A 25,293-nucleotide genomic window follows, 5' to 3' on the forward strand; every position below is an offset into this window, starting at 1 on the left:
AGATTTTTGTACGCTCAGAAATCAGGCGTATGGAACGAAAGATTGGGGGGTGGGGGGGGGGGGGTTTACAAACATCAAACACTTCACTTTTACAAATAAAGAGCCATCATCAATAATAAATGATAAATAAATCAATAAATAAACCAATAAATCAATCCAAATAAATTAATTTAAAAAATTATAAAAAATTAAAAATCACAATAAATAAAAAAATATTTCTACTCACCTACTGCACCACCAGGGAGAAGAGGGGGGGGGGAGAAGAGAGAAGAAGATGGCTGGGGGGGGGGGGGAGAAGAGAGAAGAAGATGGCGGGGGAGGGGGGGGGGGGGAGGAGAGAGAAGAAGATGGCGGGGGGGGAAAGAGAAGAAGATGGCGGGGGGGGAAAGAGAAGAAGATGGCGGGGGGGGAAAGAGAAGAAGATGGCGGGGGGGGAAAGAGAAGAAGATGGCGGGGGGGGAAAGAGAAGAAGATGGCGGGGGGGGAAAGAGAAGAAGATGGCGGGGGGGGAAAGAGAAGAAGATGGCGGGGGGGGAAAGAGAAGAAGATGGCGGGAGGGGAAAGAGAAGAAGATGGCGGGGGGGGGAAAGAGAAGAAGATGGCGGGGGGGGAAAGAGAAGAAGATGGCGGGGGGGGAAAGAGAAGAAGATGGCGGGGGGGGAAAGAGAAGAAGATGGCGTGGGGGGAAAGAGAAGAAGATGGCGGGGGGGGAAAGAGAAGAAGATGGCGGGGGGGGAAAGAGAAGAAGATGGCGGGGGGGGAAAGAGAAGAAGATGGCGGGGGGGGAAAGAGAAGAAGATGGCGGGGGGGGAAAGAGAAGAAGATGGCGGGGGGGGAAAGAGAAGAAGATGGCGGGGGGGGAAAGAGAAGAAGATGGCGGGGGGGGAAAGAGAAGAAGATGGCGGGGGGGGAAAGAGAAGAAGATGGCGGGGGGGGAAAAGAGAAGAAGATGGCGGGGGGGGAAAGAGAAGAAGATGGCGGGAGGGGAAAGAGAAGAAGATGGCGGGGGGGGAAAGAGAAGAAGATGGCGGGGGGGGAAAGAGAAGAAGATGGCGGGGGGGGAAAGAGAAGAAGATGGCGGGGGGGGAAAGAGAAGAAGATGGCGGGGGGGGAAAGAGAAGAAGATGGCGGGGGGGGGAAAAGAGAAGAAGATGGCGGGGGGGGGAAAGAGAAGAAGATGGCGGGGGGGGAAAGAGAAGAAGATGGCGGGGGGGGGAAAGAGAAGAAGATGGCGGGGGGGGGAAAGAGAAGAAGATGGCGGGGGGGGGAAAGAGAAGAAGATGGCGGGGGGGGAAAGAGAAGAAGATGGCGGGGGGGGAAAGAGAAGAAGATGGCGGGGGGGGAAAGAGAAGAAGATGGCGGGGGGGGAAAGAGAAGAAGATGGCGGGGGGGGGAAAGAGAAGAAGATGGCGGGGGGGGAAAGAGAAGAAGATGGCGGGGGGGGGAGAAAGAGAAGAAGATGGCGGGGGGGGGAAAGAGAAGAAGATGGCGGGGGGGGAAAGAGAAGAAGATGGCGGGGGGGGAAAGAGAAGAAGATGGCGGGGGGGGAAAGAGAAGAAGATGGCGGGGGGGGGAAAGAGAAGAAGATGGCGGGGGGGGAAAGAGAAGAAGATGGCGGGGGGGGGGAGAAAGAGAAGAAGATGGCGGGGGGGAAGAGAAGAAGATGGCGGGGGGGGGAAGAGAAGAAGATGGCGGGGGGGGAAGAGAAGAAGATGGCGGGGGGGGAAGAGAAGAAGATGGCGGGGGGGGGAAGAGAAGAAGATGGCGGGGGGGGAAAGAGAAGAAGATGGCGGGGGGGGAAAGAGAAGATGATGGCTGGGGGGGGGCGAAGAGAAGGGGGGGTGAGAGAAGAGACAGGGGGGAAGAGAAGAAAGAAGATGGGGGGGGAAGGGAGAAGAGAAGATGATGGGGGGTGAGGGAGGGAGAAGAGAAGAAGATGGCGGGGGGGGGGGGAAGAAGAGAAGATTGGGGGGGGGGGGGGGGGGGCGGGAAAAGAGAGAGAGAGAGAAGACGACGACGAAGCCGGGCCCCGCCGAGGACTTCGGGCAGGGCCCGCCCCCAGCGAGAGGCCGGCCGGATGGGCGGGCCCCGCTGCCGAAGTAAGATGCGCAGGCCACTTGGCCAGGGATAGGGGCGACGTCCCTTCGGCCTGGGATGTGGTCGTCGTCCCAGAGACAGGACGCCGACGGCTACTGCGCACGCGCGCTGCTGCCGGCACTGTTTATGGCACAGGGCTGTAGCTCCACCCCCAGCAGCTGCGCAGTGCCGAGGTGGAAATAGGCCTACAGCTATCTGAGTATCGCGAGGTAAGTATTCAGCGCAATTTTTGTTCTATAAATTAGGCGGGCCTCTCCGCTGTAAGCCGTTCAAGCGGGCGGCCAAAACTTGACCCCGTTATAGTGGACAACCGTTTAAGCAACTTCTGCTGTAGTAATTATCAAAATCATGAAAGGAAACAATTTCAACAAAATATCAGTCATTATCTAAGAGACTTTGTTTCATTATTGGAATCAAGCTGCATTTCAGGTGATTTTTGTGGATACAATCGGACTACTAATCGAGTGCAGCCTAACTGGTTGATCCTTTTTAACATGACCTGATCATCCCAAGCTTTACCAGAATTACTGCATCAATGATCAGCTTAGCACAATTGAAACAAAGCATTCCAGTACGGAACTCTTGACACCAGCTGCAAATAAACTTGCCACTTATAAAATTACTTTGGCTCTGTATAGGATATTCAATAATAAATCTGGCACATTTAAAATATGTAATATTCCCTCCACTCCAACACAGCCGTGCACTCTGGTACGCTCTTTATAAACTCCTCCACCTCGTCACCCCACTCCCCTTCTAAAACCTCCTCAAATTATACGTATTTGATGAATTCTGACAAAGGATCTCCATTCAAAATATTACGTTATACTTTCTCTTTTCAGAACTTGGCAATCCCACATTTTATTCTTATTTCAACATGTTATTTTCCCTTTTTAATCTCCATTTTCCCCCCAATATCTGACATCTATGAAACATTGCATCTATTCACAATCCTGCAGAAAAGCCTGCAAGGTTACTCTTCATCATGCAAACTAACCTCTGCAGCAGTGAGGTCATATCCTAAGAGCATGTGGACAGAGAAAGTTACTACACTGGCTATAACCACAACAACTGGAGCAACACCCACTGTGATGCTTTGAAAATATCCAGCATACTCCAAGTTTTGGTGTTCCTCCTCTCGGATTTCTAGCAAGAAAAAAAAAGTTAGAGATCAGCAAAGTGTCAGCAAAACCAAACATACATTTAAATTCAAAAATGATACTGGTAGACATGAACTATTGGGCTCAAGTTTCGGCTCGCGTTGCTCCTATTTTTTTGGAACAACTAGTTTAGTATGGAATATCTTAGAAATTGCAATTCTCGGCATTTAGTTTGCTCCAATTCTGGTTAGTTAGAATAGTTTCATTTTATAACAGTTTTTTTCCCCAAAAGGTGTCGTTACCAGCCACTTACGCCTGTTTTGCAAGTTTAGGCAGCGAAAACTTACTCCAAACTAATTTAGAATGGAGTAAGTGTAGATTTTTGTATGCTCAGAAAAACCTTGCCGACACTTTATAAATTAGGTGCAGGCAGCGGGAGATGGTGGGTGGGGGGGGGGGGGGGAAGTTAGAAGGAAGTTAGGGGAACAAAGCATTAAACACTTCACTGTTAACCATAAAGATGCATAGAAACCATCATAATTTTTAAATAATAAATGAACATTAAAATCAAGTAATAAAAATTAGAAGTCCCACCTTGCCAATTGGAGCACGCACCGGAATTGTCGTATTTTGTACCTAGACGCTTATTAATTTAGGTGTTTATTAATTTGGTGCTTTCAGATTGCAAGATTCCATTTTTAGAATTCTAACCAATCCGAAATAAAAGCAGGGCGTTTCTCCCCCACAGATGTGGTCTTGAAGTGCCAGCTCCTTACTTTGCCGAAATCTGTGGTTGTCAGAGAATGTTCAAAGACGTGGATCCTGAGTCCAGCTCAGAGTTGTTAATATCGGGCTGGTCCCACATCTGAGCGTTTTAGTCACAAGTCCGTATCAGCCACTTACCTGGAATGTTTTCTCACAGCCAGAACATAGTCTTGTTAAATGGGGCTGTGTGTGAGTTTTCTGCCCTGTTACTGATCATCATCCCAGCAATAATCGGTGTGGGTGTTTCTAGGAAGCCCGAGTCCAGATAACTATTCAATCACATCTTCAATGCCCAGGGAGCCAATTCGGTCAGGGCTAGGGGTGGCGTGCTTCGGGCCCCTCCCACACAGCGTCGCAGAGATTCGGGCTGCGAGGAGCTACTGCACATGCGCGCACACACTAGCACGCATGCGCAAGGCTGCCAGCACTAAAATTGATGCTGGGCCCTAGCCGCCCCCCCACCGCCCACCGGCAGTTCTTCGTCGCAACACCTGGGCCCCGTCCCCAGCAGCGGCGCGCCGACCTGGAAAGGGCCCGAAAAATATCGGAGAATACCGAGGTTAATAATAGGCGCACTTTATGTTCCAGAAAATAGGCGTGCCTCGCGGAGGTGCGCCGTTCTGTGGGACAGCCGAAACTTGGGCCCCATTAATACTTAGAAATAGCTCTATTTGTGAAAACACATTACTAATTAAGCCTTTGTTAATTCTGCACACAATATATCTGTAATTTCATAATTATGTCAATAAACACATGAAGAAAAGAGAAAGTATGTTGTGCACTTTGTGGAAATCATTTCAAAAGGTAGTTAATATGATGAGGAAAATCATACACAAGATCTACTAACACAAAAATTCAAGTTAACCATTTAATGATATATGGCAATAAGCTCAAAGGAACATTGATTTTCCTCATTTAAAGATTGCCTATTCATTTATATGCAGAGGTTGAAGCAAACAGGGATAATGGTTAAAAAGTTTTAGACTTGAAAAAAAGAAGGCTGAGAGGTGACCGAATAGAGGTTTGGCAAATTATGAAGAGGTTTGATAAGCATAGAGAGGATGTTTACACTTGAGAAGCAGTATAAAGCTAGGTGTCATAAATATAAAATAGTCACTAATAATCCCAATAGAGAATTCAGGAGAAACTTCTTTACCAAGAGATTGGTTAGAATGTGGAACTCGCTACCACCACATGGAGTAGCTGAAGCGAATAGCAGAGATGCATTTAAGAGAAAGCTAGATAAGTATGAAGGAGAAAGGAATAGAAGGATACGCAGATAGATGAAGTAGGGTGGGAGGAGGCTTGTGTGGAGCATAAATACCGGCATAGACAGGTTGGGCTGAATTGCCTCTCTCTGTGCTGTAAATTATATGTAATTATTAATCAAAACTAAATGTTATTGTGCTGATACCAGAAGGAAAAACTGACAGGTACCATCAATCTATCTTCTATACTACAGCCCAGATGTAAGCGCAGTTTAGGTTGCAATGGAGCAGCAGGTATCAAGTTCAAGTTCACACATGCCGAGTGCAAATGATATGGAGCAACAGTGGGTAAATGAAGTTGTGGTGCAATTCAGCCATGATCTAAATGAATGGCAGAGCAGACTCGAGTGGCTGAATGGCCTACTCCTGTTCCTAAATGTTCCTATGTTCCTTCCCCAAGTGTTGATTAAGTCTATGAAAGGGAGCGAGGAAAAAGTGGATCAGTCATATAAAGTGCACTTTGAATCAAAAGGACTTAAATTCTTTAATAAGCTATACTCACTGAGAATGCTCTGTGAAAACGCCTTCACCCAAGCGTACATTTTAATAAATTTTATGTAAGAGATGATTTCATTCATTCTTTGAACACGTTCATCAGTCACAGTAATGCACTTCCTTCTGAAGTATACAGTCAGCCGGGACACGAACATCTTTAACAAAACAAAATAAAAGTTTAAATATACAAGTACATGACTTCTGATTTACAATAGCTGTAAGAAAGTAGGTCCAACAGAAAATTACAAAAAAAGTGTAGATGTTCCCATGGTAGTTCACTCAACTTGTTATTCTTGGTTTAGCAAAACCTTCAGTTTGCAGAGAGGAAGCAGTGAAGTTGAAAGGGGACCAAAAATATGGGAATAACCCACAGAGCCACTGAGAGAATAAAAGGTTGGAATCCTGGCATCTGAATTTTTTTTCATTCATACAGTAAACATTTTTATTCCCCTTTCTTAATTCTCATACCTTCTATGTATTGAACAAATAATGACATAACCAGGAGGATAAATATTCTCTTTAATGAGATGAAGCCACTGTAGATAGAATAAACCCATATACACAAATGATCCATCCTTGCTGCAATTAAAGCTCGTTTATGGATGTCCTTCCAGACCTTCTTGGCTGGAGGCCCAAGATAAGATGGAAGGGACTTTCCCAAAACAATTTAAAATAATTTTTTTTTAATATATATATTAAAGGAGATGAACAGAGGCTCTACCAGAGAAGCAAGAACCTCCAAGAGAGATGTTCAAACTCTGAATTACCCTCAAGTAAAATATGTCAACATCTTTGCATTATTAGACAGGCATTGGTGGGGTGGGGGGAGGGGGGAGAAGAAAAGGAGTTGAAAGCAAGTAAGAAAATATGAGCAAAAAAGTGAGCAAAGTTAAGAGAAAAACACAAAGTAATTTTCTTAAGAAGGCCCATAATACTTCATCTGCTAGTTACCTTATGGAATCATAAGAAATGTAAATAGTATTTCTTCTGAGAGATGACAGAAAACCAATAGTAATAACTAATTGCAGAAATAAAAGGAATTCCTTTCAGTATTGAAAAGTGTTTGAAGTGGGAACGACAGAAGGACTGCCCACTATAAACAGGCAAAATGAAGGTTCCTCCAGGGCAAGGTGGGTAGCGGGGTTCTTTTATGCAATGCATGAGAAATGTGTTAACAGCTGACATCAAAATAACAGCATATTCAGAGGTTATCCATAATGATCACTCCTGAAGTATGTACAGGATGCACAGATTTAGAAAACAGAGCTTCAAATTTAAATCATTAATGGGAACAAACTCTCTGCACTTTGAGTGGAAAAATTTAATTGAACATGGTACCAAAAAGTGCACTGTAGAAATGAGCAAAATTAAGAGTGTTTAAAATGTAACATGTAAACAAATATACGATTAATTAAAATAATTCATGTCCAAACTGATATATACTTAAACCATCGTTACAACAGCAAAGATCGTTACTTTTATTTCCAAATTAATATTGCTGCACTATAACCATCATTGTAATGTGCTGCATTTCAATACATAACTGCTCCTCAATTAAATTATTTTTTTTTTTTTTTTAAGGAACAGGTCACAACTCACCATAGATGGATAGAAGAGTATGAAGACGGCAGAACCGAGGAAGGCAGTGGGACCAAGTAAAGTAGTGTTATAAATCATTCCGAGAACTGCCACAAGAGGCCCACCTGCTAACAAGCTTCCAACTGCAGCAGCTTCAAACAATCGCTGTCCATCACTTGAGCATATGTTGATGAGCTATGGACAGGAAGAAAATCAAAACACTAGATGGGTTCTACAGATTTCCAAATTAACATTGCTGCACTATAACAAAAACATTGCAGCATGCTACTTCAGGGAGCAATGCGTGCTGTACAGGAGAGCAACGGCTGCGAAGCCAGGTCGCTGATTGTAGTGTGGGCAGGCACAGCAGGAGGGGTGAAAGAGCGGCAAGAGTCCGTAGAGGGAAGTGACCGGGGCCCAGGGGTAGCACGGGCCAGCCAACACTGCGATGTGTGCGCACGCTCGGTCTGTGCAGCAGAGTTGGTCTCCAATTAGTCTTGAGTAATCCTTGCCACTGGACCAAGACCGAGCTCTGTCAAGTCCGTGTGGTGGCTGGTGTGCAACGGCCACCACACGTTAAAAAAATCCAAGCACAGGCATCTTCCACCCTCCATGATGTAGTTCGGGATCTGGAATATTAGGTCCTTCATTGAAACACCTGTGAACTCATCCCTTTTTGGTGTGGAAGCATGTCATCCTGCCTATGATGATGATGATGATCTATAGATAAGACAGACTCCTGACATTTCCAAAATATTTATTTGTTCCTAATGTTAAAAAAGCACTATATACAGATACACACACTCAATGTTTCCAATTCAATTGCTGCATATTTTCCCTGCTGTCTTTGCGCATATGCCTTTACACATGTTTTAGAAGGACAGGATCAATATAATCATAAAATGAGCAATGTGTTATTCTGCTGCCAAACTGTACCTTGTGAAACTTAAGTGTGTCCCTTAAAGGTCTCAGAGTGCATTTGTTGCATCTTGCTCCGGTCAGCAAGAGGCTCACTGGTCATGGTAGATTCTTGCATCAATGAGATTTTTTTTTAAATATACTTTTAATGTAACATATTTGCATTTAATATGCAGACATGCAACAGTTCTGGTATACATTTTAAAATTACATATTAATGACTTAGGAATGTGTGCACATCCTATCCACAAGCCTTAGTTTCTGTTATCACGTATTTTGTGCAATGGTTTATATCACACTCCACATGCAGGCCTGCTACCAGTCGTGGCACTGTAACACAAGTCTCCTAGTTCCACCCACCATTTTCTTCTTTCTAGTACAATTATTATATTACTTAACTTTGAAATTTTAAGCAGTCCTGGCCGGTTGAAAAAAAATATATTTTCACACAAAATAATTTGGGATACTACATTTTCCTTTTTGGCGCGGAAACAAGTCATCCTCGCTTTGAGGGACTGCCTATGATGATGATGATCTACAGATAAGACAAACTCCTGACATTTCCAAAATATGACCTCCAAACCTTGATTACATGCCATCCATTCCCATACCCAGCTTTAGCTTTGCCATCTTCTTTCATCCTTGGGCACATCCCCACTCACCTCACACACAACTCTTATTTCACTTTCAGGCTAGGGTTTGCTACCTGCGATTTTCCTGCTTCAGCTCTGGCTACCACCTCACCGTGGTGGCCCAGCATCGGGTCAGGATCTATTTTTCAGCCTTGGCTTTTCCATCCTTTTGCCCTTTGCCTCCCATCATGCTATGCTAGCACCAGGCCTCATCTGTGATTGCCCCTGATAAACCAGCATTTAAGTTCTCAAAGTGCTGCAAGTGCTGATCTCATGCATTATAGGATTCAGCCAGCCGACAGAGACTTTGGAAGTTTCTGTCTTTGGAAAAAAGCTACAAAATCTGAGGTAAAATACAGCACATGGTGTGAACAGCTAGAGATTAAAATGGCAGGTGAATTGGGACATTTGGGAGAATATAGACACGACCAGGAATGTTTTAAAGCGTAGGTGGATCGGCTAGAAATGGATTTCACTGCAAATAACATAATCGAAGTTCCAGACAATGCAGTCCAGAACCAGGCTGTGTTGGAACGTAAGAAAGCGATCTTCTTATCGGAGGCAGGTCCGGCATTATATGGCACTCTTGTAAATCTGCTTGTGCCTGACGAGCCAAAGGACACAACACTTAAGAGATTTTAACGAAGCTGGAGCAGCACTATAACCCCAAACCGTTAGAAATTGCTGAAAGCTATCGTTTAAGGATTCAGAATCAAAAGATTGATGAAAGTATCAGTGATTACATCATAGCATTAAAAAAAAAAGCTATCGATGCAGTGTAATTTTGGAAACTTTCAAAACCGAGCATTACGGGATCGTTTTGTTTGTGGGATGAAAAATGATGCGATCAGAAGGAAGTTATTGACGACGGATGACTTGACTTTTGAGATTGCTTGTCAGACGAGGTCGATGGGCATGGCCGAATAATATTCCCGAGAATTAAATAATAATTACGGTCGTCAGTTAACCAAGGTAAATCACCTGCAGGTGCAAAGTAAAAGACAGGCATGGCCGAAAGTCTCAGAAACTGGAATTCTACCAGAGCGTCGAAGTCGTGCTATAGGTGCCTGGGACAACACATTGCTCAAAGTTGTCCATACGTGAAGGCAGAGTGTTTCTTCTGCAGGAAGACTAGGCTTCTTGCAAAGGCATGCCGACTGAAGGGTAAATCAGCTTTCAAAGCTATGAGTCCAGCATTCATAGCTATGAGTAGAAATCCAAAGAGACTACATAGCTTGGAAGAACAACAGGTCAAGAAGATGTTAGAGTTACACGTCATCAGGAGCACGAGGTTAACGGACAGTGATTCGGAAAGCATCAAAATCCACATAGATGTTGCGGGATTCAAGATACCAATGGAAACTGACATGGGTGCATCCGTGCGTGTAGCACCGGAGTCACTGTACCTCGACAAATTGCGTGATTTTCAACTGGAGAAATCAAAGATAGAGCTGCGAGGCTACTCAGGAAAGAAAATTCCTGTAGTAGGCCATATCACCATATCGGTGAAATATAAAGATCAATTTCAAAGCTTGCCTCTAATAGTAGTGAAGAGAGACAAGACTGCCTTACCAGGAAGAAATTGGTTGAGCTCACTGAAGCTGGATTGGAGTAAGATTTTCTGTGTGGAAGCGAGATTTTCATCAACGGATGAGATTATCAAGAAGTAGCCGAAGGTGTTCTGGGAAACGGGCAGTCCGATCCAAGACTTCAAGGTGAGTGTCGGTACAGAAGGATGCAAGATCAATTTACTACAAGCCACGTTCCATACCATATGCACTCAAGGAGAAAGTTGAGCAAGAACTCAAAAGACTAGAGACTGAACATTATTTTTAAGATAGATCGATGTAATTGGGCTACACCCATTGTTGTTGTACCCAAGTCTGATGGTAAGGTAAGATTGTGTGGTGATTATAAAGTAACCGTAAACCAAGTTCTAGAGGGTAATGTTCCCAATACATTGCCAAATATAGAAGATTTGTTCACAACACTGACAAGTGGTCAGATCTTCTCAAAACTGGATCTTACGAATGCCTACTAACAGCTTGAACTAGATGAGGAGTCCAAGTCATGTTTGACTATAAATACTCATCTAGGCCTATATCAATTTAATAGGCTACAGTTTGGAGTGTCTTCCTCCCTTGCCATATTCCAAGGGGTGATGAGCCAGTTTATGCAAGGTACTGAAGGGGTAAGTATGTTATTTGGATGACATACTAATTTCAGCACCAAATAGGCAAATTCATAATAGCATATTGAATGAAGTCCTCAAACGGCTAGAGAAGCACAGAGTATGAGTGTCTGCTCGCAAGTGTGAGTTATTTAAAAACTCAGTGGAGTACTTAGGGTACAGAGTAGACAAAGATGGTTTACATCCAACCATGGAAAAATTGGATGCAATCAGAAATGCACCCACTCCCAGGAATGTCACTGAACTTTGTTCATTCTTGGGTATTTTAAGCTATTATGGGAAGTTCCTACCAAATTTGGCTACAGTATTACATCCACTGAATGAACTTTTGAAAAAACAGGTCCATTGGAAGTGGTCAAAAGAATGCAATATAGCATTCAAGGAGTGTAAAAGCAAATTGGTAGAGAGCACCATGTTAGTTCACTATGACATATCTAAGGAGATTAAGTAGCATGTGATGCCTCTCCGTATGGAGTTGGGGCAGTAATCTCTCATGTATTAAGTAGTGGGGAGGAGAGACCAATTGCTTTTGCTTCACGCATTCTCAGTGCCAGTGAGAGTAATTATGCGCAAATTGAAAGGGAAGCTTTGGCATTAATTTTTGCGGTCAAGAAGTTTCACAAATACTTGTATGGTCGTAAGTTTACCATCGTTACGGACCATAAGCCCCTAACAGCAATCCTCCATCTAAAGTCCCCAGTTCCAACATTAGCTGCAGCCTGAATGCAGAAATGGGCTTTGATTTTGTCAGCATATACATATGATATTGAATACAGACGATCAGCTGATCACAGTAATGCTGATGCAATGTCTAGATTGCCTTCCCCATCACAAGTTACACCCGACAGGGAAGAAGTGTTTTATTTTTCATACATTGATGAACTGCCAGTCACAGCTGAAGAGATTGGTAGAGCAATCAAATGTGACCCAGTGATGTCAAAGGTGTATGAGTATATTGCAAATGGATGGCCAAACCAGGTAACAGACAAAGATACACATTCATTCTTCATTCGTAGGATGTGGGGTTCAAGAGTGGTTATACCAAATAAATTAAGGTCCAAATTATTAGGAGACCTCCATGACCAGCACCTGGGAATGTTCTTGACCAAGAGTTTTGCACGCAGTTATTATGGTGGCCAGGTCTTGATAAAGATATGGAGTACATCGTGAGTCAGTGTACGACATGTCAATCGGTAAGCAAGCAACCACCACCAGTACCATTACAGCCATGGAAATGGCCTCCCAGGGTGTGGCAAAGGCTACATATTGATTTTGCTGAGTTAGAAGGACAACAATTGTTCATTGTGTTTGATAGCCATTCGAAGTGGGTTGAGGTATTTCTAATGTGGAAAATAACAAGTAAAACATTGGACATTTTACGAAAATTATTTTCTGCATTTGGCCTTCCTGAAGAAATTGTTTCGGATAATGGACCACAATTTCGTTGAGAAGAATTTGCACAATTCACGAGCAAAAATGGTGTGAAACATACCAAGGTTCCACCATACCGTCCTGCTTCGAATGGCGCAGTAGAGCGCACTATACAAATTGTAAAACATGCCCTCATAAAACAAATGTTAGATCCAAATCCAAGAAAACAACAGTTGTTATTTGATCACAAATTGGCTAATTTTTTGATTACATATCGAAATACTCCTCATACAACTACAGGTAGAACACCAGCAGAGTTGTTTCTCAAACGACAGCCACGAACCAGATTCTCGTTGTTAAAGCCAAATTTGGCACAGTCCATAGAAGAGACACAATTAAGACAGAAAGAGAATCGTGATAGAGGTAGAGTAAAAGAGAGAAGTGTGAAATTAAACCAGAAGGTGAGAGTGAAGAACCAATCACCATAAATGGTTAAAGTGGTTACCAGGAAGAGTGGTGAAGATATGTGATCCTCGCACATATTTGGTAAAGATGTTTGATAATGGACAGGTTAGGTCTGTTCATATTGACCATATTTTACCTACAGACATGGAAGGAGTTGAAGGTGGGAATGATTCAATTATTTCTGACTCATCAGATAGTTTTGATACACCAGTAGCAAATCCTAAATCCAATGTACTGGAAACAAATCCAGGAGAGAATCAGAATGAAAGTCTGAGTCCGAGTCAGGAAAACAAAGAGCCTGAAGTTAGAGTGAGTTCAAATGAAAATCAAGGAAATTCCGTGGAGGAAAACATTCCTCAGGATGAGCCTCGAATGAGTGTGAAATCGACACCATGTTTGGAAGGTTCTGTTCGAGAGCAAAGGTATCCTCTTCGAAAAAGAAAACAAGTGGTAAAGTTAAATTTGTAAATATGGGAAAAAAAAGTTTATATCCTGTGTTATGTATAAACATGAAGTTATGTATGATGTTTGTTATGATGGCTTCTTCATTAAAGAGGGAGAAGTGTAATATCTGTAAGCTTGTAATGTTTGTAGCTCCACACTGTGGATGTGGATGTATTGTGTACTGCAAGTGCAGAGTTAATCATTAAACAGAACCAGGCAATTCCGGAGACTTCCGAGAGAGCTGCCTGCCATGTTAGGAAGCTGTGTGTGCTGTGCTCTGTGAAGATACCACAATCTCCTATGGCACTTGGACAGGGAATCTAGACCAGTGGATACCTGGAACAGGATGAGCTGATGAAATTCAGTCCCCATTTTAAAATCATCTATAAATTCCTATGTCTACAAGGAAACAACCTAACTTTTGACACTGTAATTACACACTCACACCACCACATCGCTATCTCCTGCCAACCCCCCCACCCCCCCGCCATGGAAGTGCTCCATTGCCACAACTGACAAGTGACTGCAGATACTGTGTGGCAATTTTACATAGGCAGTTTCCATTATAAATCTGAACATAGGAATTTTTAGTGGAAATAAAAATAAAGACAACAGAGACAAAGTATGACTTTCAAAAGGGGACAGAATTATATCTGCATACTTTTTCAATTATGGCCATTCCTCCAACCTGCTTCACCTGAAATCTTGCCAGTAGAGGTAGACATCGCTCATTTTTTTAAAAATTATTGTGGCATCACGTTTAGTGGCAACTTTTTCCTATTGCAAGTTTCTATGTTCGCATTCATAATGTAATTGGTCTATGTAAACTTATCTTTCTGATTGCACAAACCTCCTAATCTTCAGACTTTCCCTTCAGTGCTCCCCTAGCCTACTTCCCGCTCAGAGCTCGTAGGCTTCATACTCCAAGATTATTCCATGCAAAAACATCACCAAATCTGAATTCTTACAGACGCCATTCTGCAATCGCACCGAGCATTCCAACCTCAGCACGACCGCATCAAATCATTCACACTGACCCACAACGCTGTTGTAGCCCTCCCTCCCTGTACTAATTAAGAGTTAGACTGATACTGACCTGAAACAGTCTAAAATTCAACATTTTGGGTCTGTTTATTAAACCCTGTGATTCTGATTCTATCAAGCCAACTATTGCATAACTCTGCTCAAACAAGACCTGCATTGTAAACATACCTCACCCAGAGATTTCTCCTTTATGTTCTTAAGTTTCAGAATCTTGTCAAATGCCATGGTAAGGACAGCTCCTCGAAGTCTGGCAGCAGTGCGGTAGTTCAGTGCCCAGGTCATTGCAAATGACCAGGAACGGACTACTTCTGTCATAAACAGCCCAAAGCTTAACAACAAGCCATACTGCAGGTTCGACTCACTCAGTGCTGCATAGTCCAGAAGACGCTTCACAAGAAAAGCCTAGAAAAGGAAAATACTAGTGTGAATGTGAAAAGGTACTGTAACTGTTTGCAAATTTTTTTTTTAAAAAGATAGAATAAGTATATTTTGAATTTTACATTCCTTATTTTACCATATTCCATTGTGACAATCTATCAGAACATTGTACCTACAGTTGACTGAAGAATGAAGTGGCAGTGTTTGCAAAACACCCCTGAAAGTAAACAGTGGGAGTTTAATCATACTAGAACAGGAGAAAAACAGATGAGGTGCTTACATTAGAATACTTTTTGGTTATTGCTTTACCTCATGAAAATACTCACCTCCCATACAAATTCACTGTACTGGTGTCGTGTGAACATGCAGACATATAACTTAAAGGAGGAAATGGAAACCACAAGAATGGCAATTTTATCACATCATGAATTCAACTCACATTGAGGGGACAATTTTATTGGAATTTCAATGATTTCCCAAAAATACAACACAACAACGACTAATTTTAATGAAAGCCGTAATATAAATACATAAAACTATATGTAAAAATTGAATGCATCAGTTGCACAGTCAAATTGCTACATTCTGGTCATAAAACAAAAAACACTGCATTTTATCTGCATTGCTACAACCAATAGTGTTTAAATCTACATAAAATCCACCATGAATGAAATACAATTATTTCAACAAAGTATATCACCAAGTCAACCACCTTTTACAAAAAGGATTTTGCAGAAAAGTGGAAGCCTCAGAGCATCTATATTACAATACTCCACACATGATCTACATTTACATTGCAGTGCATGTGTATGTAATTTTTCTTTGGAAGGGAGAAATCAGTCAATTCAGTGCAGAACTCACTACAGGATATCGTTTCTAAGAAACAGTTAAACAGAATAGAATTTTCTCAAGTTGTGCCAAGTCAAAAATGAGATTTTGTGACCCATGATTGTTTTGAATAAAACACGCACTTGAGAATGTAATGCCAATCACAGACAAGGAATGAGCAGTGTACTTAAAATGCAATGTAGTATTCATTCAAACCCATAACAGTTTTAAACATTCTGCTTGTACCAATTTCTACATATTGATAGGGATTGTTAATCCTTTTTTGTACTACATGCATTCAATACTTCCACTGCCAGTGAATGGGAGCTGGGTGTGGGGGGTTGGGAAGATAGTGGATAGAAAGAGGAAGAAAAGGAGGCAGAAACATGGCAGAAGGTTAATTACTATTAAAAAGAGCAGCACAGTTTGAAGATATTTCAGTGGTGCATTTTGCATTGTTCTCTTTTTAAGCAGTGAAATAGGTCCAAGGGAATGTACCTTCTAAATTTACCCTTTTAGAATGTATGTATGTTTTTTCTTAGACATCCTTTCTTTAAAACTTAACCTACATAAATCCTGCATATTTCAGGGTTCAAGAGGAAAAACTGCTTCACTGCACAATGTTCCTTGCTGCTAGAATGTAATTGATTCAAAGTCTTCTGCTAGATCAGGGCTTTTGCAAACAAGAACTGAAGGCGGTCACATTTTCATCAAGTGCATAATTTACTGAGCCAGCAATGAGCGGACTTGAGATTGTAGCTGCTACTGAGCACCAATGCAGTCACTCTGAATTGACTTATAGTTCTGTTTATTAGTTCAAGGATCTACCAACTAGTTTATTACTAATAATGATATACAAGAAACATATTTAGTAACAGTCTGTCATACTTGCCCTACCCACCATACCATTAACTGGCCCAATGATTTCAGTTACCACAAACACATGTTACAAGCGCTAAAATCTTAAGCTCATCCACATGCAGTATTTTAGCAGGTGGGTTCCACATTTCTGGAACAGCAGTGGCTAAATCAATAATTGTCTTGTTTTGCCTACTAATGTTACACTTGCTGGCATATTTAAATGTAGGCATAGCACAGAAGCTACACTGCAGTCCTGTCCTCCCATTATCCTGCTCACTAGGCAAATTAACCCTGCTTCGTGCAAGAAATCTGCCCCTTCAGTCCATGTTACAAACTTGCTTCAATGACTCACTAATTAATTTGCACATTAACAGCAGAGAGCACTTAATTTTCTTCAGAATAGGTTTTTGTATATACAAATAAAATACATAATCAAATTGGCACTTGGAACCAAAATATATATATATTTTTTTTTAAATAGGAACAGTTCATCAATTTAAATAATAATTACTTTTCACATCAGACCTATGGCAGAAATTTGCGGTGATGTTAAACATTTGTCTGAATCATACAAGTGCTCATTTTAAAAAGGTGCAGTGTACAGAAAGGCAGTAAATATACACGCATATGTATCCAAACATCAGAATTCTGAGCACTGATGCAGGATAATTTAAAATAAACTTTTTGGAAAGGTCCAGAAAGGCATGAAAACAGCTCTGGAGAAATCACAGAAATTGTTTTTGTGTCCATCAGTTCAAGGATAGTCTCATTAACAAATCAAATATACTAGCTTTATAAATAGTACCAGTTTGCATATTAAACATTAACTGCAGTCCCAGCAATTCTTTCACATTTAATCCCACAAGAGGATCAAGCCCTAGTTAGAACGTTGCTGTATTGCTGAATCACTCATCTCATTTTCACTCTGTAGCTAATCCCATCACGTTATTCTTTTCAGCGGCGATTCACCATATGAAAACAACTGTCCATTTCCTGGTCAACTGCACTGCACACCAAGTCAAATTCGAAATGGCTGTTCTTGAAAACTCTCCAGTCATATTTTACTGAGATCATATAAATACTTCTGCAAAAGTGTAAATTCCAGTTGAATGTACAAGATTAAATTTGTAATTTTTTTTAGATATTACACCTCAGCAGCTGTAAATAACGAATTAGTGAAGATACAGGGAAAGAATCATTCTCCATTTGTGTAGGCAGCCTAAAAGTGCTCAACTGCACAACAAAACATTGTAGAAGATGACAGTAGCAGCACTTTCTCTGAAGATTCTTCATATCAAGCTTTAAGCGGAACCAGCTTATCATTCTTGCTTACATTTACCATACAAGTCTGATCCCAAATTGAGAAATGTGGTACTTGCCGTATTAAAAAAGTGTTAACACATTAACATTAAAAAAATACAGACAAAAGCACTTGCACGCAGCATGCATTGAATCATTTCCAAACCAAGCTCAGTAAAGTCACTTTTTTTCAGGAGGACCATTACTCCACCACTTTTATTATTCCCCTTAAAATACTGTGATAGTTTGTATTGTAGAATTAGATAAATTTGTCAAGTTTCTCTTCTCCCACAAAGATTTTCTTCCACTGAAATGTTTACTTCCAATGAATATTAAAACCTGGAAACAACTGCCGGTACAACATAACTTAAAATTAAAACGCTGACTGGGTGGCTTTAAATGGCACTGAATATGTTACTATTTGTAATCACTACCTTACCTTACAGCATGGAGACCATTTTCGTACGACTTTGCATCTCATCCAAAAGAACCTTTATATGGCAATCCTGTGAATGCTAAGAATAGCTTCTGTTGTGCATTTCACTACAGAGACCTCTGATTTGTAAATAAATCCAGTATTAAAGAACCCCAAAGTAGCAGAAAATGCAATGGAGTTTTTCAAAATAACAAATCCTCTCTCCTCTTATCCCTTCATATATATTCAATTATCCGAAGTTGTCCACTGACAAAAATAGTGCTAAGATCCCAAGGCATACTCAAAACAGATTATTTTTAAATAGGATTTCACAATTATCAGTAAGTATCTTCCTCTAACCAACCAGGAGAGAACTGTCCTTGGCAAGACCTATTTCAAGAAACGCAATCTGATCAACAGGTTTTCCTCCTCCATCTTCCATGCCTTTTCCACCACTACACTCAAAACAAAGCAAATACTGATTCACTAAGAAATACTTGCAACAGGAAAGGCCAAACGCTAAAACGTATTCAAATGCATACAAAAAACTCATATCTTGCAAGTTAAAAACGACAAATTTCTGGTTAAGAAGGAATGCGTAATTTTGCTACCAGGCTGCTGTATCCTATGTTTATCTGTTTATGGCTTTATAAAGAAAAAATCTGAATTGCCCACTGATCAACAATTCCAGTGCCTGGGCATAAGTGAGCCAAGAAAATCAGCCCTATTCTCTCTACCAGAAAAAGTCAAACATTAAAAACTCTTCCCTGTGACTAAGAAATTACAAATTTTTTGAACCATTACTGTTGTCCTTCTGCAAAAAAATTTTGTAGTTTGGCAGATTAATGTGTTTCAACCAACAACAAAAAGTTAGTTGTAGCACCTACCTATTAAAAATAAAAAATCTTCCCTCATTAGCAAGATATTCAAACTTTAGCAATAGATTCAATCTTGCATCTACAAATTTATACTCCTGGTGCTCATTTCAGCTTCCTTCAAGTCCCAAGTCATGGCACACAACTTGCATTTATATAGTGCCTGTAACATAGCAAAACATCCCAAGGTGCTTAACAAGAGTGTTATTAATAAAACATATGACACTGAGCCACAGTAGGAGATATCAGGACAGATGACCAAAAGCTTGGTCAAAGAGGCAGGTTTTAAGGAGCATCTTATTCAACAGAGTTAGGCTTTGTAGGATAGTGTATAATTTAATCGGAAAAAATAGCTCAACAATATAGAAGTCAGTATAAATATCTTTGTATTATGAGAATACACTCCATGTGATAGAGGCCAACAATCATATAGGCTTCTTTTTTTCTAACTATATGCTAAAAAGCTGTGGATCACTATAGTTTTAATATTTTCCAGAATACTCAATATGGACTTGAAGTCCTACATATGAGCTTAGAATTGCAACAGCTCTAAAATACCCAGATAAGAAGTTTTTTTAATAAAAGCAAAATACATTAAATTAATACATGAGGATTCATAAACTATTCTTAGTACTGAACGACATTTAAAAGTGCACCATTCCTCTCTAACAAATGAGCCAGATAATCAGCCCTTTCCCAATATTTCAACTTAATATTAATTTGGAGCTGATTTGCTTGAGGAAATAGGTCAAATTCCCATCATTACATTTCCAATGTTAAGTTTAGTTTAGGTAATTCTCCATTTGAAAATAAAGGAGTAAAAGTATGAGCATTACTGGACTGTGTCGAACGTCAATGGTTCTGTTCACAGATCCCCGTAGTAATTTTAATAGCTACATGAACTCTATAGCAAAATGCACAAAAGCTCTTCTCATATTTCAGAAAGACTTGTATGCTTTCTGTTTCAATTTAAAAAGTGTTAGAAAGGCCAATATAAAATAACATTTAAACAGCATTGTTTCACAAACAAATACACCAGATAATCTTCCTCTTCCCAATATTTCAATTCAATTTCAGTTAAGAGCAGTCATTCTTCCAGAATATTGAAATTGTCCAGGCAGAATTCAAAGCAATTGTAAAAATAGTTCAGAACCACCATCAATTAAATTACAGTTTCCTTCAATTAACCTAGATGGATTATGCAGAACTCAAAGTATTACCCAAAAAAGCATTTTATGGCAGCATCAAACTTCCATGAAACTTGAAACTCAGCTGTACCCTTCACCGTAGCTTGTCGTAAGCCATCAATACATATGTAGCAAACTATATGCATCCTCCACTTCTAGTAACACTGATTCCTTCAGTGCATACACCAATCCCAAATTGAAAAGGGAAATAAAGTACTCTGAGGCTTCTCTAAATAGTCATAGATCCACCCAGACACTAGGAGATGCACAATGGCAACCCAATTTACTCCCCTTATAGTACAGTCCTTCCCCTTTGGTTAACATTGAGCTCCCACTCAATTTCTCCCCCTTATATGTAATTTACTTACGAGACAAAGCAAACCTGGTACAAAAAAAATGCTATTCTTTGGTTGTCACTGCAACTAATATGTTGTAAGCACAAGCACCAACTAATCTGGTCAACACGCAATTTACAAGACTCACATTTGTCAGTGAGTTGTAGTTCTCGCAAGCATTACTGGAAATTAGAATTAATCAAATTTGCTTGTTATATTGTTGGGCAGAATGCCACAGCGAACAAGTACAAGTAGTTCAATTAACATTTACTATTTATAGTCAGAAAACCTTTCCCTAACCTACAAATGAAGCTTTGCGCAAATAGAAAAATTTTGAAGTAGTACTCGAGCCAAAAGATAGAGACATATTGCTTTAAATAAACTTCTACTGTACCAGACTTGCAAAAAGGCAAAATCTCTAACAGATCCAAATTACGTCTCCAATACAATTTTATAATTGGGGACTAGTTTTTACTCTTTTGGTTACAGTCAATCTTTTGACCCCTTCTGAAATAAGCTACTGCAGAATATCCAAGTTGTTTGTTTTGTAAAAGCTCAGTCCAATAAACAATCTAAAGGAGTCTTTTCCAAAATAAGCTGTTCTTATTTCAATAGGAAACTAGATTCAATTTCAGAATACCCACAGAAACAATAATTTAAATTTAAAATGTTTGCTCAGTGTGTAGAAATCATGTGAATTAAATTTTCAAGCTTTCCTCCCTCCTCCCTCTGGTTTTCATTATAGTTACCTATTATGTTCTTAATTTGGTTTCAGAGAATACATTATACCATAAAACAAATGAGTTTCCCAAATCAGAGGTTATGGATTGCACACTGAGCAGATCTTGAAAACAAGCGGTTTCAAATTAGTCTGTACAGCAGCCTGAGAGAGAAAATTCTGTCATGTTTGTAAAAATGACAATGTTTGCCCAACAAAAATAATCACTATCCCACTCAATAACTAAAATGTTCACTCATAACCCACCTACATCCCACAGTAATAAACCAAATCCAGGAACATCCCTAAAGTTTGCCTTTAATTCCTCAATGCCACTTAATCAATCCCTCCCAAAAAAAACTAGCCTGAAGTCTGTTCTCATTGTTCTTTTCCCACAAAAACTAGTTGCTTAACCAGAAGGGACACCCATTTCAGTTCTCCAAACCCCAAAACTCAACCAGTTACTCCCAAAATACTGCCAGTTCCTCTTGTTTCATTTCCCAGCCTCCATCTTCCCCATCCCAGTAAAATTCATACATACTGTACTACATATTTCTGGAGAGAGCAGCTTTCTGCAGGAGGAGATTCCTTTTCCACAGAACTTTAAAGATGTCCTTCCAGAGCAAAAACAACATGGTTAGAAGATTCAGTTCAAGTGATTTTACACACACACATACACGTACGCACGCGCACACACATACAAACTCCCCAAAAGTCATACAAACATTCACATACTGCATTAGCAAGTCAGGCAAGATAAGCATTCTGCATATAAACACTTTGCTTCCCCTTTAAACATTTCCCAATAAATTCAAACAAACATAGCTGTTTATTTGTTTTCCTGCAGTATTTATTTGTCTTAGTTCAGAGAGGTTTTCCATATACTGCATTAAAAAGGATTACCGTTTGAGTTTCAATTGAACCAAAGTTAAAAATCTGATGTGCTTTGAGGTTTACTGGTGTATCTGACTGATTCTGGAGTAAAGATTTACTCAAGAATTCAAAAGTAATAGCCCTGCATTAGGAAACAAGATATTTATCAACTTATGAAACTAGATCAACATCACACTTATACTATACCAGTCCAATTCAAATCTAGTTAGCCATCAGTGTCCTGTTATTTGAAGTAAATTCAATATCTGTATAAAACATCAAACGACTTAACATTTCCAGCAATACCTTGTCATTAGCTTTACAACTGACATGCAGCGCAAATCATATGGTTGATTCAATAAAATGATCCATGCCTTCCATCCATCTCGAACAACCTTTCTCTTTGACACTGGTTGATGGGACGATTAACAATTTATTTTAGTGCAGTGATAATTATTTTGAACCAAGGTCGTGATGGGGAAAGGGAGAAGAGCCATAATGTGACCATCGTTAGAAAAAGTGTTCTCTCCCCTACCAAAAAAAACAGCAAGTGTGTAAAAGCTAATAAAATTTCAAAAGTGCCAAGATAACTTACTGGTCCACAGAAGCCAGCCACCATTGTAACCATCAAGCAGATCACAGAGATGACCAGCCGTGTCTGGCAGAACCTCCAAATGACTGTGTTTAGTGAGGCATTGACCCGGCCACTTTCTTTCAACTCTGTCTGCCACAGCCGTTCTAACCTGCAGAAAGGCAATATACGCAGAATTTGAGGATTTGAGTAACAAGATGAAAAAAAGCTTTTCAGTCACTCAGCATTAATGGTATTTTTTTTTTAAAAAGATAGCAAAAATGTTTGTCCATCTCGTGAGAGGAAAGTAATTCAGTTACAACAAAACAAGAAATATGCATGATATACAATTACAGCATTTCAGTTTCTGGTGCAGTCTGAAAACATTATAGTGTTAAAATGTTCTGAAGTTTTCACATTAACCTATTGCAACAGGTTATGGAAGTTAAAATTAAGGTTTAATTTTGAGGCTTTTTACTCCAAGCTATTATTTCAAGTTTTATTATTTATATAAATCTAAGTACTGAGCAGCCTCAGCATATTTTCAGTGTACTGCGGAATTGAAGTTGTAACTAACAGCCCACAAATGCAGCCCACTATTCATCATTACAAAAATGTCTTTTTAAGACGTATCCATTGAAATATAGTATATAACCAAATCACACTGCTTCTCATGCACAAAGCTCAGCATACTGTAGAGAAAGAAAACACAGCTTGACTGAAAGTGTGTCACTTGGGCATCAGCAGAACAGCACTTCATAAGGGACATAGAGATCATTTTCATCCTCGCTGCTTGATCAGCAAACCAGCAGGGCGGATCACCCACCCCTTGTAGGAACTACTTTCAGTGGAAATGAAGAACAGGCATTTCTATAAGGAGCATTTTTTTAAAAATATATTCGTTCCTAGGATATGGGCATCGCTGGCAAGGCCAGCATTTATTGCCCACCCCGAACTGCCCTCGAGGTGGTGGTGAGCGGCCTTCTTGAACCGCTGCAGTCCGTGTGGTGAAGGTACTCCCATAGTGCTGTTAGGGAAGGAGTTCCAGGATTTTGACCCAGCAACGATGAAGGAACAGCGATATATTTTCAAGTTAGGATGGTGTGCAACTTGGAGGGGAACTTGCAGGTGATGGTGTTCCCATTTGCCTGCTGCCCTTGTTCTTCTAGGTGGCAGAGGTCACGGGTTTGGAAGGTGCTGCCGATGAAGCCTTGGCGAGTTACTGCAGAGCATCTTGCAGATGGTACACACTGCAGCCATGGTGCGCCGGTGGTGGAGGGAGCGAATGTTTAAGGTGGTGGATGGGGTACCAATCAAGCGGGCTGCTTTGTCCTGGATGGTGTCGAACTTCGAGTGTTGTTGGAGCTGCACTCATCCAGGGTGATCCACTCATCCAGGGTGATCCACTCCACCAGGTTACTGTCCAGGTGGCGAAGTTGAAAATAATCCCTAAAGTATAAGCAGGAGTTCCACTATGTGCAAAGCACCAATATAGTTTGGATATTTATGATTTCGATTCTCATTTCCTTACCATTCAATCCTTGAATCACTCTGAAGTTCTATTAGTTCCTTAGCTACTTCATGCTCTTAATTCAATTGTTTTATTGGTAGTTTCACACAGCAGTCCCTGAGTGATCTCAATCCTCTCCCTTTCATAATTTTCAGTTATCTCACTTGCTGTCCTATGATGTAACTTTACTTACCATCTCAGAATTTAAAGTCCATGTTACAGCAACCTCACTCCATCTCTCAACACAAACAAAAGATTTAATGAGCTGTTAATAAAGTCAACACTTCACTGGTGTTAACCTACAGAAACGGAATTATATAAATTATCCTGATTAATGCTTGTACTATGTGCAAGAAATAGTATTTACAAAAACAGCATTGTAACAGATGAGAGAAGAACCTACAGAAATTGCATGAGCAATTATACAAACTAACTTGGTGAGTATTTGAGCAGTCTACCCCATGGGAGAAATAGGAACTGGAGGAAAAAAAGCTTCAGGAATTTGCAAAGCATCTCACAGACAGTAAGTACACAGCAAGATCCCACAAATAGCAAATAAGGTACAACTTATACAGATGGTGATGTTGGTTGAGGGATGATTGTTGTTCAGACACCAGGGGAACTCCCTGAACCTCTTCAAAAAAAAAAGTGGGATCTTTTCGCTATTTGAAAAAGCAGACACAGCCTCGGCTTAACATCTTATCTGAAAGATGGCACCTTTAACAAAGCAGCACTCCCCTCAGTACTGCACTGATGTGTCAGCCTAAATACGTTCAAATCCTGTGCAATGTAATGGGGGAGGGAATATATATATATATATATACACATGTGTAGTGAATAATCCAATATCTTAGTCCAAAGCACAACTACCTATCCTACTCAAGTAATTCATGAACTTACACTTAGAGAATTCTTTGCTATATTTTGTTAATTGTACAGTGCTAGAAATAAATGCATTTTATTTTAAGATAAAAAGCTTCAAGCTAAAGCATTTTGGTAATAGACAACACAGAATGAAGTTTAGAGCATAGATCAATCAATGCTCCTGATTTGCACACATGCCTCATTTTCTTTC

The 25,293-nt window shown here is 40.4% G+C and overlaps 1 protein-coding gene across 5 annotated transcripts in view; it reads right to left on the reverse strand.

Annotated features, from left to right (window-relative positions):
• Positions 1 to 25,293, reverse strand: part of abcc5 (ATP-binding cassette, sub-family C (CFTR/MRP), member 5) — a 142,824-nt gene that overhangs the window by 107,175 nt on the left and 10,356 nt on the right. For all 5 annotated transcript variants that reach the window (XM_070883412.1, XM_070883410.1, XM_070883413.1 and 2 more), the window contains exons 5-9: positions 22,733 to 22,880; positions 14,537 to 14,770; positions 7,325 to 7,498; positions 5,733 to 5,880; positions 3,095 to 3,243 (exon numbers count right to left, since the gene is read on the reverse strand). In XM_070883412.1, coding sequence (XP_070739513.1) covers positions 3,095 to 3,243; positions 5,733 to 5,880; positions 7,325 to 7,498; positions 14,537 to 14,770; positions 22,733 to 22,880 — 853 coding nt within the window. The remainder of the gene's footprint in view (positions 1 to 3,094; positions 3,244 to 5,732; positions 5,881 to 7,324; positions 7,499 to 14,536; positions 14,771 to 22,732; positions 22,881 to 25,293) is intronic.

The sequence above is a fragment of the Pristiophorus japonicus genome, chromosome 6, assembly GCF_044704955.1.
Source record: "Pristiophorus japonicus isolate sPriJap1 chromosome 6, sPriJap1.hap1, whole genome shotgun sequence".
NCBI lineage: Eukaryota > Metazoa > Chordata > Chondrichthyes > Pristiophoridae > Pristiophorus > Pristiophorus japonicus.